A 17,125-nucleotide genomic window follows, 5' to 3' on the forward strand; every position below is an offset into this window, starting at 1 on the left:
TTTAATAAATCATGTATACGGTAGAAAGAGTATGTGGCCTTTTCTGTAGCCTGCAGGCTGGAGATAAAATGTATGACAACGTAATGAGACAGACACTTTTTACATCATGCAGGTCTCTCTGATCAAATAGCCTAACCTAAATGGTGCTCAATCAAACAGAAAATGAGCTTTCATGTTAACAAACAACATATCCTAAAAACAGGACAGGTCAAAGTAAAATGGACAATATGGAATGGACAATCACAACTTGTCCAGGAGTTTCACCCCATTGTCATGATCAGTGGTTTAAAGTTTATATCTATACATTTTTGACTAGCTGATCATATCGAAAAATAAAATACTTCTGCATTTCCGGCTGTGTAAACACATTGCAAATAGGCTCAGGATAACTGATAAAGTTCGGTAGCTGATATTCAGAGCTTAAATAGCTGTAATTGATTACTCACAGGAATCAGGACTAATACACATAATGCAATGGCCTGTTTTACAAACGGTGGGCCTACCACATGGATGGGCATTCATAAAATTCAATTGCAGGCTGAGATGGTAGGCTACACCTCAGTAAGCAGATCCAACGTCTTTTGGATATATTTTTTTGGTCCTGTCCGGATGTCGTTCTTTGGTGTTTTTCAAATTGTAGTTTTACCACATAGATGGGCATTCATGAAATTCAATTTCAGACAACTGTCACGCCCTGACTCAGGGGACTCTTATATGTTGAGTCAGGGTGTGAATATTCTATGTTGTGTATATCTATGTGTATGATCTAGTATGTGTAGATCTATGTTGTCGTGTGTTTATCAGTTAAATAAACACGTACACATTTCACGCTGCGCCTTGGTCTGACCCGTCCTTAAACGAACGTGACAGAAGATCCCACCAAACACGGACCAAGCAGCATGCCCAGGAGGACCGAACACCCTGGACACAGGTGGGGAAGATGTGGTCGTGGGAGGAGATATTTGCGGGAAAAGGACCCTGGGCGAAGAAGGAATCCCAGGCAGGAGAGGAGCAACGGCAACACAGAAGCCGGCCGAGGAGGAAGCCCGAGAAGCAGCCCCAATAACATTTTGGGGGGGGCTAAAGGAGTGGTCGGGGAGCGAGAGAGAAGAGCCCCGACCACTGCACCCGGTGGGTTTCCAGATTGAGTCCCTACGTCCATGGGAGGAAGAGTGGGAACAGTTCTATATTGAGGAGTCGGAGGATGACGACGACGATGAGTGTCTGTTAACTCGTGGGGCCTCTCGGAGGAGTCCTCACTGGAGGAGGAGTGCAGAGAGAGAGAGAAGGATCAGATCTGCAGGGTAAGAGAGGAGGCCACCACATTACGGGGGCTGATAGCTAGAATAGAACGGGAGAGATCCATTCAAGAGGATAAACTGCAGGAGGCTCGTAGGGAGAAGGAGGAAGTAGAGGCACGGAGAGAGGAGCAGGTTAGGCAATATAAGGAGCAGGGGTTAATAGAGGAACCCAGGTATGCAGAGAAACGCACTGTATCGCCAGTGCGCATGCACAGCCCAGTGCTTTCTGTGCCAGCGCCCCGCACGTGTCGTGCGAAAGTGGGCAGCCAGCCAGGACGGGTTTGCCAGCTCTCCGCTCCAGACCTCCAGTCCGCCTCCACAGTCCGGTCCGGTCCGTTCCGGTTCCTCGCACCAAGTGAGTGGTGCGTGTCGCCAGTCCGGCCCGGCCTGTTCCTGCTCCTCGCACCAAACCAGTGGTGCGTGTCGCCAGTCCGGCCCGGCCCGTTCCTGCTCCTCGCACCAGGCCAGTGGTGTGTGTTCCCAGTCCGGCCCGTTCCTGCTCCTCGCACCAAGCCAGTGGTGCGTGTTCCCAGTCCGGCCCGGCCTGTTCCTGCTCCGGCCTGTTCCAGTGGTGCGTGTTCCCAGTCCGGCCCGGCCCGTTCCTGCTCCTCGCACCAAGCCAGTGGTGCGTGTCGCCAGTCCGGCCCGGCCCGTTCCTGCTCCTCGCACCAAGCCAGTGGTGCGTGTTCCCAGTCTGGCCCGGCCTGTTCCTGCTCCTCGCACCAAGCCAGTGATGTGTGTCGCCAGTCCGGCCTGGCCTGTTCCTGCTCCTCGCACCAAGCCAGTGGTGCGTGTTCCCAGTCCGGCCCAGCCTGTTCCTGCTCCTCGCACCAAGCCAGTGGTGCGTGTCGCCAGTCCGGCCCGGCCCGTTCCTGCTCCTCGCACCAAGCCAGTGGTGCGTGTTCCCAGTCTGGTCCGGCCTGTTCCTGCTCCTCGCACCAAGCCAGTAGTGCGTGTCGCCAGTCCGGCCCGGCCCGGCCCGTTTCTGCTCCTCGCACCAAGCCAGTGGTGCGTGTTCCCAGTCCGGCCCAGCCTGTTCCTGCTCCTCGCACCAAGCCAGTTGTGCGTGTCACCAGTCCGGCCCGTTCCTGCTCCTCGCACCAGACCTGTGGTGCGTGTGTCCAGTCCAGCTCCGGTCAGTGGCTCCACTCCGGAGCCAGAGCAGTCCGCTCCACCGGTGCCCAGTCCAGCTCCGGTCAGCGGCTCCAGTCCGGAGCCTGAGCAATCCACTCCACCGGCGCCCGGTCCAGCACCGGTCAGCGGCTCCAGTCCTGACCCAGACGTCAGCCCCTCTCCAGGTTCGGGGTCTCCCACGCCAGGGTACAGACAGGGCTTGGAGTATCGCGGGAGGAGGGGGGGGGGGGGGGGGTACTGTCACGCCCTGACTCAGGGGACTCATATGTTGAGTCAGGGTGTGAATATTCTATGTTGTGTATATCTATGTATATGATCTAGTATGTGTAGATCTATGTTGGCCGGTGTGGTTCCCAATCAGAGGCAGCTGTCGCTCATTGTCTCTGATTGGCACTCGTTAGTTGTGGGATCTTGTTCCGTGAGTAGGCTTGTTTTGTGTGTATCCTTAGGACGTCATGTTTCGTTGTTTTGTTGTGTGTTTATCAGTTAAATAAACATGTGCACATTTCACGCTGCGCCTTGGTCTGACCCGTCCTTAAACTAACGTGACAACAACACTGTAGGCTACACCTCAGTAAGCACGGACCGATGCCGACACCTTTTGGACTTCTTTTTTTAGTGCAGTTCCGGAACTGACTTTTGGTCCAGTCTCGTCCAAACCTGAACCAATCATAGATGTATATTTTTGGTTCAGACTTTCTCCGGTCTGGACCAGCCTTGATTTGGTCCAAACATAGACGTCTGTAAATTACTTATTTTCAACTTTCATTCAGAACCAAAAATGAGCCTAATTTCAATATCCGGAAAATACATACTTTCAACGTCTGTAAAATACGTATTTTCACATCAGGAAAATAAGTATTTTCAACTTTAATTCAGAACCGAAAATGATCCTGATTTCAACTTCTGGAAAATACGTATTTTTCAAGGTCCAGAAAAGATGCCTTTTCAATATCCTGGAAAATATGTATTTTAAACATACTGAAAATACCTTTTCACCTTTCATTCAAAACCTACATTGAACGTAACTTCAACGTCTGGAAAATACGTATTTTAGACATCTTTTCAACGTCATTTTGCTTACTGGGACTACTCTAGTTTTGTGGGGAGGCGGCAGTTTTTGATCTCGCAAGGGCCGGCCCTGGTCTCCATCATACCTTTTTTTTTTAGCTTTAGTGTATTTGTTAGACCATGAGAATCAAGATTCTCTGGTCTGATGAAATCAAGATTGAACTCTTTGGTCTGAATGCCAAGCGTCACATCTGGAGGAAACCTGGCAATATCCCTATATAATAATAATATAATATGCCATTTAGCAGACGCTTTTATCCAAAGCGACTTACAGTCATGTGTGCATACATTTTTACGTATGGGTGGTCCCGGGGATCGAACCCACTACCCTGGCGTTACAAGCGCCATGCTCTACCAATTGAGCATGGTGGTGGCAGCATCATGCTGTGGGGATGTTTTTCAGCGATAAGGACTGGGAGACTAGTGAGGATTGAGGCAAAGATGAACGGAGAAAAGTACAGAGAGATCCTTGATGAAAACCTGTTCCAGAGCACTCAGGACCTCAGAATGGGGTGAAGGTTCACCTTCCAACAGGACAACGACCCTAAGCACACAGCCAATACAACGCAGGAGTTGCTTCGGGACAAGTCTCTGAATGTCCTTGAGTGGCCCAGCCAGAGCCCGGACTTGAACCCGATCAAACATCTCTGGAGAGACCTGAAAATAGCTGTGCAGCAACGCTCCCCATCCAACCTGACAGAGCTTGAGAGGATCTACAGAGAAGAATGGGAGAAACTCCCCAAATACAGGTGTGCCAAGCTTGTTGCGTCATACCCAAGATGACTTGAGGCTTTAATCGCTGCCAAAGGTGCTTCAACAAAGTACTGAGTAAAGGGTCTGAATACTTATGTAAATGTTATATTTCCGTTTCTTATTTTTAATAAATTAGCTACAATTTCTAAAAACCTGTTTTGCTTTGTCATTATGGGATATTGTGTGTAGATTGATGAGGGAATGAAAAACAATTGAATCCATTTTAGAATAAGGCTGTAACCTAACAAAATTTGGAAAACTTTCCGAAGGCACTGTATATTATCACATGTAGCCTAAGAAACAAGATTCATGAAATTAATAACTTGCTAGTAACAGATGACATTCATATTTTGACTATCTCTGAAACCTCAATCCAATAAAAAATCTGTGGGCTGAGTTGAAGAGGGCAGTTGATAAGCGCAAACCCAAGAATGTGAAGGATCTTGAAAGGATCTGCATAGAGGAATGGTCAAAAATCCCTCCAAATGTGTTCCTTAACCTTGTCAAACATTACAGGAAAAGACTCCATGCTGTTATCCTTGCCAGAGGTGGTTGCACTAAGTACTAAATGAGGAGTGCCAATAATGATGAAACCTTGATTTTGATGACATTTATTTTGTATTCAATAATTGTATGATTTTGGTTGGTTCCATTGAAACATTAATAAAGTACAGTATTTCTCACATGTTGGTATTTTGAGTTTATCTCTATAATTATATTGTTTCTATTTTTTTAAGTATTGTTTGTGCATTGCCAGTCAGGGGTGCCAGTAATTTTGTAGCCCACTGTACGTCAGCTACTACAGAGAGTGACATTTCTGTAACACTTAACAAAGAGCTGCAGTCAGAATGAGTGGCAAGAAATAAGTTAGTCCTAAATATTTCAAAAACTAAAAGCATTGTATTTGGGACAAATCATTCACTAAAACCTCAACTAAATCTTGTAATGAATAATGTAGAAATTGAGCAAGTTGAGGTGACTAAACTGCTTGGAGTAACCCTGGATTGTAAACTATCATGGTCAAAACATATTGATTCAACAGTAACTAAGATTGGGAGAAGTCTGTCCATACTAAAGTGCTGCTATGCCTTCTTAACATCACTATCAACAAAGCAGGTCCTACAGGCCCTAGTTTTGTCGCACCTGGACTACTGCCAATCGTGTGGTCAGGTGCCACAAAGAGGGACTTAGGAAAATTACAATTGGCTCATAACAGTCAGCACAGCTAGCCCTTAAATGTACACATGTCAATCTCTCATGGATTAAAGTAGCGGAGAGTCACGCCCTGACATAGAGATGGTTTAGTCAGGGTGTGAATATCTATGTGTGGGAATTTCTATGTGGACATTCTATGTCATTGTATTTCTATGTTGGCCGGGTGTGGTTCCCAATCAGAGGCAGCTGTCGATCGTTGTCTCTGATTGGGGATCATACTTAGGCATCCATGATGCCTACCTTAGTTGTGGGATCTTGTTTGTGTTCCTGTTAGGCTTGTTGTGTGTATAGCCCATAGGACTTCACGTTTTCGTTGTTTTGGTATTTTGTCAAGTGTTTATTCGTCTTAATAAATATGTACGCATATCACGCTGCACCTTGGTCTGACCCGTCTCTCAACAACCGTGACAGAAGATCCCAACAAAGGACCAAGCAGCGTGCCCAGGAGGAGCAGAAATCATGGACTTGGGAGGAGATATTAAATGGTAAGGGATCATGGACATGGGAAGAGATCCAGGCGGGGATGGGTCGCCTTCCTTGGGAGCAGACAGAGGCAGCAAGGGAGGAGAAACAGTGACTTAAAAGGACTCGGCCACGAAGAACGCCCAAGAAGCAGCCCCAATACAATATTTTTTTTTGGGGGGGGGCACACAGGTGGACGACGTGGCAGCAGGAGGCCGTAAAAGGGCTGACTGTAGAGGAGGAGGCCGCTATTTTAGAGGTCCTCCAAGACCTGCAGATCTGCAGTTTAAGAGAGGAGGCCACCACATTACGGGGGCTGATAGCGAGAATAGAGCAGGAGAGCTCCATTCAAGAGGAGGCGCTGCGGGAGGCCCGTAGGGAGAAGGAAGTAGTGGATGCACGGAGAGAGGAGCTGGTCAGGCAACAAAAGGAGCGTGTGTTCATTGAGGAACCAAGGTATGCGGAGATACGCACTGTCGCCAGTGCTCATTCACAGCCCAGTGCGTCCTGTGCCAGCGCCCCGCACGTGCCGTGCGGAAGTGGGCATCCAGCCAGGACGGGTTGTGCCAGCTGTACACTCCAGACCTCCAGTACGCTTCCACGGTCCAGTATATCCTGCTCCGGTTCTACGCACTGTGTCACCAGTACACCTCCCCAGCCTGGTACGCCCCGTGCCTGCTCCTCGCACCAAACCAGTGGTGCCTGTCGCCAGCCCGGTACGCCCCGTACCTGCTCCCCGCACCAAACCAGTGGTGTGTGTATCCAGTCCAGTACGGCCCGTACCTGCTCCCCGCACCAAACCAGTGGTGCGTGTCTCCAGTCCGGCACGACCCGTGCCTGCTCCTCGCACCAGACCAGTGGTGCGTGTTCCCAGTCCAGCTCCGGTCAGCGGCTCCACTCCGGAGCCAGGGTAGTCCGCTCCACCGGTGCCTAGTCCAGCTCCGGTCAGCAGATCCACTCCGGAGCCAGAACAGTCCGCTCCACCGGTGCCTAGTCCAGCTCCGGTCAGCGGCTCCACTCCGGAGCCAGAGCAGTCCACTCCACCGGGGTCCAGTTCAGCTCCGGTCAGCGGCTCCACTCCAGGCCCAGACGTCAGCCCCTCTACAGGGTCGGGGCCTCCCACACCAGGGTCCAGACAGGGCTTGGTGCATCGCGGGAGGATTGCCGATCCAGGCCTAGACGTCAGCCCCTCTCCAGGTTCGTGGCCTCCCACACCAGGGTCCAGACAGGGCTTGGTGCATCGTGGGAGGAAGGAGAGGGGAAGCATCGCGCCGAGGTCCAGACCAAACCAGGGGTGCAACGGGGAGGCAGAGAAGGAGAGGTCGTCACGCCCGGAGCCGGAGCCGCCTCCGAGGCTGAATGCCCACCCGGAACCTCCCCTAATGTGTCAGGTTGGTGCGGCCGGAGTACGCACCTTTTTTTGGGGGGGGTACTGTCACACCCTGACATAGAGTTGGCTAGTTGGTTTAGTCAGGGTATGAATATCTATGTGTAGGAATTTCTATGTGGACATTCTATGTCATTGTATTTCTATGTTGGCCGGGTGTGGTTCCCAATCAGAGGCAGCTGTCGATCGTTGTCTCTGATTGGGGATCATACTTAGGCAGCCTGGTTGCCTACCTTAGTTGTGGGATCTTGTTTGTGTTCCTGTTAGGCTTGTTGTGTGTATAGCCCATAGGACTTCACATTTTCGTTGTTTTGTTATTTTGTCAAGTGTTTATTCATCTTAATAAATATGTACGCATATCACGCTGCACCTTGGTCTGACCCATCTCTCAACGACCGTGACACGGAGAGATTGACTTCATCACTACTTGTATTGACATGCTGAATGCATCGAGCTGTCTGTTTAAACTACTAGCACACAGCTCAGACAGCCATGCATACCCCATAAGACATGCCACCAGAGGTCTCTTCACAATCCCCAAGTCCAGAACAGACAATGGGAGTTGCACAGTACTACATAGAGCCATGGCTACATGGAACTCTATTCAACATCAGGTAACTGACGCAAGCAGTAGAATCAGATTTAAAAACCAGATAAAAATACACTTTATGGAACAGTTGGGATAAGTCTCTTTGGGTATGTCTCTATAAGCTTGGCACATCTAGCCAATGGGATTTTTGCCCATTCTTCAAGGCAAAACTGCTCCAGCTCCTTCAAGTTGGATGGGTTCTGCTGGTGTACAGCAATCTTTAAGTCATACCACAGATTCTCAATTGGATTGAGGTCTGGGCTTTGACTAGGCCATTCCAATACATTTAAATGTTTCCCCTTAAACCACTCAAGTGTTGCTTTAGCAGTATGCTTAGGGTCATTGTCCTGCTGGAAGGTGAACCTCCGTCCCTGTCTCAAATCTCTGGAAGACTGAAACAGGTTTCCCTCAAGAATTTTCCTGTATTTAGCACCATCAATCATTCCTTCAATTCTGACCAGTTTCCCAGTCCCTGCCGATGAAAAACATCCCCACAGCATGATGCTGCCACCACCATGCTTCACTGTGGGGATGGTGTTCTCGATGTGACGAGAGGTGTTGGGTTTGCGCCAGACATAACGTTTTCCTTGATGGCCAAAAAGCTCAATTGTAGTCTCATCTGACCAGAGTACCTTCTTCCATATGTTTGGGGAGTCTCCCACATGGCTTTTGGCGAACACCAAACGTGTTTGCTTATTTTTTTCTTAAGCAATGGCTTTTTTCTGGCCACTCTTCTGTAAAACCCAGCTCTGTGGAGTGTACGGCTTAAAGTGGTCCTATGGACAGATACTCCAATCTCCGCTGTGGAGCTTTGTAGCTCCTTCAGGGTTATCTTTGATCTCTTTGTTGCCTCTCTGATTAATGCCGTCCTTGCCTGGTCCGTGAATTTTGGTGGGTGGCCCTCTGTTGACAGTTTGGTTGTGGTGCCATATTCTTTCCATTTTTTAATAATGGATTTAATGGTGGTCCGTGGGATGTTCAAAGTTTCTGATATTTTTATAACCCAACCCTGATCTGTACTTCTCCACAACTTTGTCCCTGACCTGTTTGGAGAGCTCCTTGGTCTTCATGGTGCCGCTTGCTTGGTGGTGCCCCTTGCTTAGTGGTGTTGCAGACTCTGGGGCCTTTCAGAACAGGTGTATATATACTGAGATCATGTGACACTTAGATTGCACACAGGTGGACTTTATTTAACTAATGATTTGACTTCTGAAGGTAATTGGTTGCACCAGATCTTATTTAGGGGCTTCATAGCAAAGGGGATAAATACATATGCACCGACCACTTTTCCGTTATTTATTTTTTTGAATTATTTGAAACAAGTAATATTTTTAATTTCACTTCACAAATGTGGACTATTTTGTGTATGTCCATTACATGAAATCCAAATAAAAATTCATTTAAATGACAGGTTGTAATGCAACAAAATAGGAAACACGCCAAGGGGTATGAATACTTTTGCAAGGCACTGTACAACTCGGTTACTTCTGTAAATAAATACAGTCAAGAACAGAGAACTGCTTCAGTATTTATTTACCAGAAGATGGCGCCATTGTGACGCGCTGTAAGTATCTGACGAAAACGGTTGCAACTGTTAATGAACTCTGATAGTGACATAATGGAAAGCAGTAGTCATCAGGTGAATGTTTCTTACCACAGGTGGTGTAGGTGCTATACTAAGTTTGCTATACTAAGTTTGACCCAGTCCATTTCATTTTAAAGACATCCTCCAGAGATTTTTGAACTTTTCCTGTTAAAAAGTGATATTCCAAGTATCAATATAGTAAAGTACACACACCCAAGGGTAAAAAAGTTCTGAGCAAAATAGTGTTTTTTAGACACAACTGCAAACTTCAAGAATTACGGCATTCAAGGAGTTGGTCTGATGGTCAGCTTCCCCCTTGCTTGACGCACAGTAGAGGAGCAATAGAGAACCCAAGAGGAAAGCACGTGTGAGGGAGAGGAAACAGCTCAAAAGTAGAAGCAACAGACAAGAGAGCTATGGTAGGTAGGCTTATATGTAGGAGGGCAGGAAGTGGAAAAACCCTATAGATAGAGAGAGAGAGAGAGAGAGAGAGAGAGAGAGAGAGAGAGAGAGAGAGAGAGAGAGAGAGAGAGAGAGAGAGAGAGAGAGAGAGAGAGAGAGAGAGAGAGAGAGAGAGAGAGAGAGAGAGAGAGAGAGAGAGAGAGAGAGAGAGAGAGAGAGAGAGAGAGAGAGAGAGAGAGAGAGAGAGAGAGAGAGAGAGAGAGAGAGAGAGAGAGAGAGAGAGAGAGAGAACATATTGTCAATGTCACCACTCAACTCACATGTGTATACACAGACGGTTTGCTCTAACTGACTGACATGGGCATGACCTGTCTTGAGAGCTCATTAAACGTTGCATCTTTGCCCTGATGGACCCACCTTGTTCTGACCACATCCTCCTGGTCCTCTGTCTCCTCTTCCTGGTCTGCATCCATGGCAATGCTCAAGGTAAGATGTTTCACATCTTGTCACACATTAGTTTTGTGTTACATTTGAAAGGGATTGATATTTTTTAATTTTGGCAATTTACTTAAACTTTCCTTGAACAATATGCTACGTACAGTGCATTCGGAAAGTATTCAGACTGCTTGACTTTTTCCACATTTTGTTACATTACAGCCTTATTCTAAAATGGATTAAATAACAAATGTTTCTCATCAATACCCCATCATGACAAAGCGAAAACAGGTTTTTAGAATTTTTTGCAAATGTATTAAAAATAAAAAACATAAATAACTTATTTACATAAGTATTCAGACCCTTTGCTCTGAGACTCGAAATTGAGCACAGGTGCATCCTGTTTCCATTGATCATCCTTGAGATGTTTCTACAACTTGATTGGAGTCCACCTGTGGTAAATTCAATTTATTGAACATAATTTGGAAAAGCACACACCTGTCTATATAAGGTCCCACAGTTGACAGTGAATGTCAGAGCAAAAACCAAGACATGTAGTCGAAGGAATTGTCCGTCGAGCTCTGAAACAGGATTGTGTCGAGGCACAGATCTACGGAAGGGTACCAAAACCTGTCTGCAGCATTGAAGGTCCCCAAGAACACAGTGGCCTCCATCATTCTTAAATGGAAGAAGTTTGGAACCACCAAGACTCTTCCTTGAGCTGGCCGCCCGACCAAACTGAGCAATCGGGGGAGAAGGGCCTTGGTCAGGGAGTTGACCAAGAACCCAATGGTCACTCTGACAGAGCTCCATAGTTCCTCTGTGGAGATGAGAGAACCTTCCTGTAGGACAACCGTCTTTGCAGCACTCCACCAATCAGGCCTTTATGGTAGAGTGGCCAGACGGAAGCCACTCCTCAGCAAAAGGCACATGACAGCCCGCTTAGAGTTAGCCAAAAGGCACCTGAAGAACTCTCAGACCATGAGAAACAAGATTCTCTGGTTTGATGAAACCAAGATTGAACTCTTTGGCCTGAATGCCAAGTGTCACGTCTGGAAGAAACCTGGCACCATCCCTACGGTGAAGCATGGTGGTGGCAGCATCATGCTGTGGGGATGTTTTTCAGCGGAAGGACTGGGAGACTAGTCAGGATCGAGGGAAAGATGAACGGAGCAAATTACAGAGAGATCCTTGATGAAAACCTGCTCCAGAGCGCTCAGGACCTCAGACTGGGGCGAAGGTTCACCTTCCAACAGGACAACGACCCTAAGCACACAGCCAAGACAACGCAGGAGTGGCTTCGGGACAAGTCTCTGAATGTCCTTGAGTGGCCCAGCCAGAGCCCGGACTTGAACCTGATCGAACATCTCTGGAGAGACCTGAAAATAGCTGTGCAGCGATGCTCCCCATCCAACCTGACAGACCTTGAGAGGATCTGCAGAGAAGAATGGGAGGAACTCGCCAAATACAGATGTGCCAAGCTTGTAGCGTCTACCCAATTAGACACAAGGCTGTAATCACTGCCAAAGGTGCTTCAACAAAGTACTGAGTAAAGGGTCTGAATAATTATGTAAATGTGATATTTTAGTTTTTTATATTTTATAAATATGCAAACATTTCTAAAAAATAGTTTTTGCTTAGTCATTATGGGGTATTATGTGTAGATTAATGAGGGGAAAAAAACAATTTAATCAATTTTAGAATAAGGCTGTAACGTAACAAAATGTGGAGAAATTCAAGGGGTCTGAATACTTTCCGAACGCACTGTATATGATCAACAAAAGTCAGTCAGAGAGGGGTGATGGACAGTGTCAAAGTGTAACTTCTCAACCGCAATTTGAATATGACAGGTCTTCACGTTTTCATTTATGTTTTACCAGTGACCAGTATGATCCCTATCAGTAGTAATTTTGTAAATTGATTCCATGATCTTTTCTCACACCAAGGCCCATGTGAAATTGAGGTGCAAATCAAAAGAAACACTGTTTGGAATGCTGTCCCTCAGAAACGGCTGACAATCAACTGCCCTGTGAAACATTGTGGTGAAACCTTACGTGTCACCTGGTGTAAATTTGAGGACGCCAACTGCAAACAAATACATGAGACAGAGCAAGTCAAAATTGGATGGAAACCATTTGATAGATGGTCAGAAGATCGTATTGCATTTTTGGATTTTAAGAATATATCTATCAATGACAATGGTTCGTACAGATGTGGAATGGCTGGCAATAAATCATCAATTATTAGCCATGCTATCAATGTCTCTGTCTCAGGTAACCAAGCAAAGCTTATTTTTGTTCTCAATTAATTGTTTTAAAATGAATAAAATAGATACTCAGTTGAGTCATTGTTGTTTGACACACTTATTTCTATAGATAGCAACCTGAAAATGACAAGCACAACAGACCACAACACAAGTAGGACAATGTTTTATGAAATTACAGACATTCAATCACATTACATCAGCTAGTAGGCCTATATGACAACTGTGTATGGTGTAAAGACCTCTGTTTCTACTCTAACAGACGACTCACCAAATGCAAAGCTTGATGAGAAATATCTGAGCTGGAAACCGTATGTTTACATCTGTGTGGGAATAGTACTGCTGGTGGTCATGGTGACAGCAATCTCCTTCCTCTGTCTTTATGGATGTAAAGGTGAGTAATGCTGTTACCCATTTAAAACTGTAGAAACAAAGAGAGTCGCACACTCCATATGTATATTGGGTAAAAAAACCACCAACGTTTCGGCATCACTGTGTTTTTTTTACCCAATAAATGACTGGGAGGTTATAGATATGGAGTGTGCAACTCTCTTTGTTTTTATAGCTTATAGTTTATTCACCGTTAGTCAGCACCTCTACAGTACACTAAATCATTTTCTATGGATGTGCGTCAGCTCATGTTTTTTATTAGACCCATTTAATACTGAAAACTTTTATTTTGTACAAGGTTGAAATACAGCAAACATGTCACTTTAACTTTCTACAACATACACATTTTTTCAGGATCTACAAGGTCAACAAATAACAGGATAATGGAGCAGGTAAGGAAATCTTATAGCATCTTACTATTAACCAATGGGTAATTTGCTACCATGACAAAACTGGTCCTCAATACACTAAACTTGTACAAAATAGAAGCCTTGTTGTCCTGACTTTGTCGAACTGGTTTTCTCTGTGTTTAATGGAAATGTCCACACAGGCAGAACCATGTCCAGACCTCTCCTCCTGCTCTAAGGGAACCTTTCCATCATCACCTTCCACACCAAACCCTGCCCAATCCAACAATTTCTACAACAATGGTCCCTATGGCAAAAGCTTAAACAGGGAATCGCCACACAGCCTCCTGGTGACAAACGGAGCTTTGCCTTCCTCTGACCTCACAGCTGGAGGTCAAGGGTCAAACTACCTTGTGTACGCTGCCCTGAACCACCAGACCCCTAGAGGGTCCCCGAAACCCCCCCATATCCCAACCCCCCAGGATGAATGCTCAGAGTACGCAGCCATCCGGGTCTACTGAGCCGACAGGTTCTGAAAGAGACCTCAACCAGACCATAACGGCACAGTGCTGCTAACTGTTTTACTGTTTAAGTTGTCTTCTTTGATGGCTCTTCTTACTGAAAAAGAGGAAAGCTGAACATATTTTGTGGATGAAAATGTTACTCCTTGGGGGGGATTCATGTTTTTTATTTTATTTAACTCACACACACTCTATGACACACTCTTCCTGGTGTCATGGAAACGGTGAGCAGTGTGTTAACCGCAGTACAGCAGTGTTCCAGAGAATAAAATGTGATTTAAAGATGGGGGTGGTAGGGGGATAGGGGTGAGACATGTGAGCAAGGGTTAGAGCTAGAGAATATGTGCTTCTGAGTGTGAACCCTCCTTCACATCAGACCTCAGAGTTAGAATAGCAAAATAACGTCCGCTAGCAGTGTGAATCACAAAGGTGACAATAACTCTGTTTTCAAATGATCTCACACATAATGATGGTAAAGCATAATTTGTTATTGACTATCAAAATATATATGCTAATGAAGAAACCACTGAACCACTTTGGTGATTATTAGTGATGATTTTGGGATATAACAGGGAAAAATATCTCATACCGAACATTGAATGTCCCTGTGTGTGATTAAGTGTGTGTGCCTGTGTCTATATGTCTGCATATGACTCACTCAGTATGTATATGCACAAATGCACGTGTTTGTACGCATGCTGGCTACAGGTTGGGGGCTTTCCATGGTTTATGTAAAATGTTGAGCCCACCATATAGCCGAAACTGTGAGTCTCTGTAAATAGATGTTCTCCCTCTTGAGAGAGTATGGAAGTTCCATTTAAATGTAACATGAATGTAATGTGAAAGTGCATATGACTGTCTCTAAGTTTATATGAAGATAGAGGTAATAGTTTGCATAACTGCAAAATGATGTTGGTGTGGCATGATTGTAATAGTGACACATACAGTGACAAATTCCAGTCTCAGTTACTGTCAATTAATTTCAAACATGTTCGTTTGAAACCTCAAAATAAAAAATTCTGCACGTTTTTTACAATACAATTACAATACAGTATCCTTCACCAGAGAATAGTGCCAGAGAAATGTCCCTCATTTTATCAAGAAATTGCGACATAGACTATTATTACCATTTGAAGCAAGAGTGGCTAGTTTTTTAAAATGTGAAATAAAGCTTGGGTCTAATGTCTTTGGTTCCTACACTGCTTCTGCATGTGTTCTGGTAAAACCCTAAGCGAGTGGTTACTGTAAAGTACTGGGGTGTTCTTTCTGCCCCAGATACAGACCCTAACCTGCACAGGACTGGGTGTTTCTGGTTCAAAACACAGTGCACAGGAAGTGCAAGGAACAGACCACCACCACACCAAGATGGTAACTCACTACTCAGAGAAATGGTGTAGCTTACTTTCATGGAGCTGCCACATCTATTAGCCTAATCTCAGAATAGGTCCAATACAATACTTATCAGTGTAACGGCTTAAACAGTTTATTCATCTATAATATAATCATTTTTTGAGAGCAGACAACTGACTGATAGGTTTTACTGTAAGCCCTTGCCTGCCACCATGTGGACATATTGGTTATTACAGCATAAGGCTCCACAATCATAATTTAGTTAGATAAAAACAAGGACATTAGGACATGCTGAGACATGAGGACATACATTATACAATAAGGGGGTTTCTATTATAGTTTATCAAAAAGGCCATGATCAAAGGGTTAATGACTCTCCCTTTGGATTGGGCTAAATGGAATTTATCCTCCCACTGTGGGCGTATGTCAGTCACTGCCCAATGACCTTTGTCTTTGTAACACACGCACACATAAAATTGGCCCATGCTCTCATATCTGCCTGTTGGTCTTATCTGCAGGCCTGGACACACTAGTGGCTGTGTGTGTTTTATTTAGTGGACAAAGCCCTCGTTCAGCAACCAGAGGGATGGAGAGAGCGCGCCATCGGAGGGATGGAGGGAGGGGTGGTAGATGGGGGTGGTTGGAGAGACATGGCAGACTGGAACCGGACTGAAGTCATTCAGAACCTGTGTGACTTCATCCCACTACATTCTGAGAAATGGTATGACAGAGCAGAAAAGGTGCGTAGGAGCGGTATGACTGTGGGTTTGGTACAAAATCAACCCAAGCAGCACACTAGACTCAATCTCTTAGGATCAGGGAAACTGGTTGTGTCACTGGAGGCCAGTGCAGCATAATGAAGTTTGGGAGGAAAACATGAGAATCGTGGCAGATTCCAAACCTTATACTGGTGGAGCAAGTATCCAATCTTTTTGTGTCTACAATGAGCCTGTGAAAATTGTAACAGGTGATTTCTACTTTTTTAGTTTGATTTAGACACACAATCACATTCCCAGTCGTGCTAGAGGCTCTATTACAAACTGTGAAAGAAAATTGGGATCTGATCTCTGATAAAACATTTTCTGACAATAATCTGTTCTACTGCATCCCAAGCCCAGACAACACACAGAGGGCGCAGAACTAAGAAACACTCCAACCCGCCTTCGCTGTAGAACTGGCCTTACAGATTGATGCTGGATGATTTGTAGCTGTGTGTGTGTTCAAGAAAGCTCCGTGCCCCTCTCAAACCCCATGGCTCAGGATAAACAGACTTGGAACAAAGTGCATATGGAAGCCAGATCTGTACAAACAACAGCCAAGAGGAGAATACCTCCACCTTTTCCCCTTTCTCTAAGTTAATGCAGGTGTACAGAGACTGCACCCAGAATTCCATTCCTGAGGCGCACACTCAAAAACCTCCAGAAAATGTGTCAACCTTACATTTCCCATATAAAGTGCAAATATATTCAATAAGCAATAATACACTACACCTTTTTCTAATTTCTTTATTTTACATTTCATGACATCATACATTTTCAAGCGACAGCATTGTCCTTCATACAGGGGGCTGTGTTAACCTTTAATGTGGTTAGTGGCATTTCTGCATGTGAAGTGACTGACATTATGAAAAGCACGTTATCTGGTATGACAGCCCTCCACACACATATTCGGTGCTTACATCCCGGATCACAGCAGTCAATATACAGAGTAGAAATAAACATCTGATCAAGTAGTGATGTGTATAATGATGCAATCAGAGAAATACCAGACGATGCAATATGATAGCAAACCATGACAGTTTTTTCCTAAAAAGGCAATCAACCTTGACTGCTTTATGTCCTATGCTTATACAAATGAATAAAATAAGGTCAGCATTTAATGACAACCCCCCCCCCCACACACACACACACACACACATAT

General features: G+C 45.5%; 1 protein-coding gene across 1 annotated transcript; it reads left to right on the forward strand.

The window, feature by feature from the left end:
- The first annotated feature begins 10,225 nt into the window (after positions 1-10,225).
- Positions 10,226-15,041, forward strand: LOC311129170 (B- and T-lymphocyte attenuator-like). The gene is made up of 6 exons (XM_084161483.1): positions 10,226-10,385; positions 12,281-12,607; positions 12,710-12,751; positions 12,860-12,991; positions 13,342-13,379; positions 13,538-15,041. Exons 1-6 carry the CDS (start codon positions 10,307-10,309, stop codon positions 13,853-13,855), a joined length of 936 nt encoding a protein of 311 aa, XP_084017609.1. The 5' UTR covers positions 10,226-10,306; the 3' UTR covers positions 13,856-15,041.
- Positions 15,042-17,125: the final 2,084 nt, after the last annotated feature.

The sequence above is a fragment of the Coregonus lavaretus genome, assembly GCF_964263955.1.
Source record: "Coregonus lavaretus genome assembly, chromosome: 5".
In the NCBI taxonomy this organism is placed as follows: domain Eukaryota; kingdom Metazoa; phylum Chordata; class Actinopteri; order Salmoniformes; family Salmonidae; genus Coregonus; species Coregonus lavaretus.

Coding starts and splice junctions, on each gene's coding strand:
- LOC311129170 (XM_084161483.1), top strand. CDS start 10,307: ATGGACCCACCTTGTTCTGACCACATCCTCCTGGTCCTCTGTCTCCTC. Junction 12,752..12,859: donor CACAACAGACCACAACACAA/GTAGGACAATGT, acceptor CTACTCTAACAG/ACGACTCACCAAATGCAAAG. Junction 12,992..13,341: donor CTGTCTTTATGGATGTAAAG/GTGAGTAATGCT, acceptor ACATTTTTTCAG/GATCTACAAGGTCAACAAAT.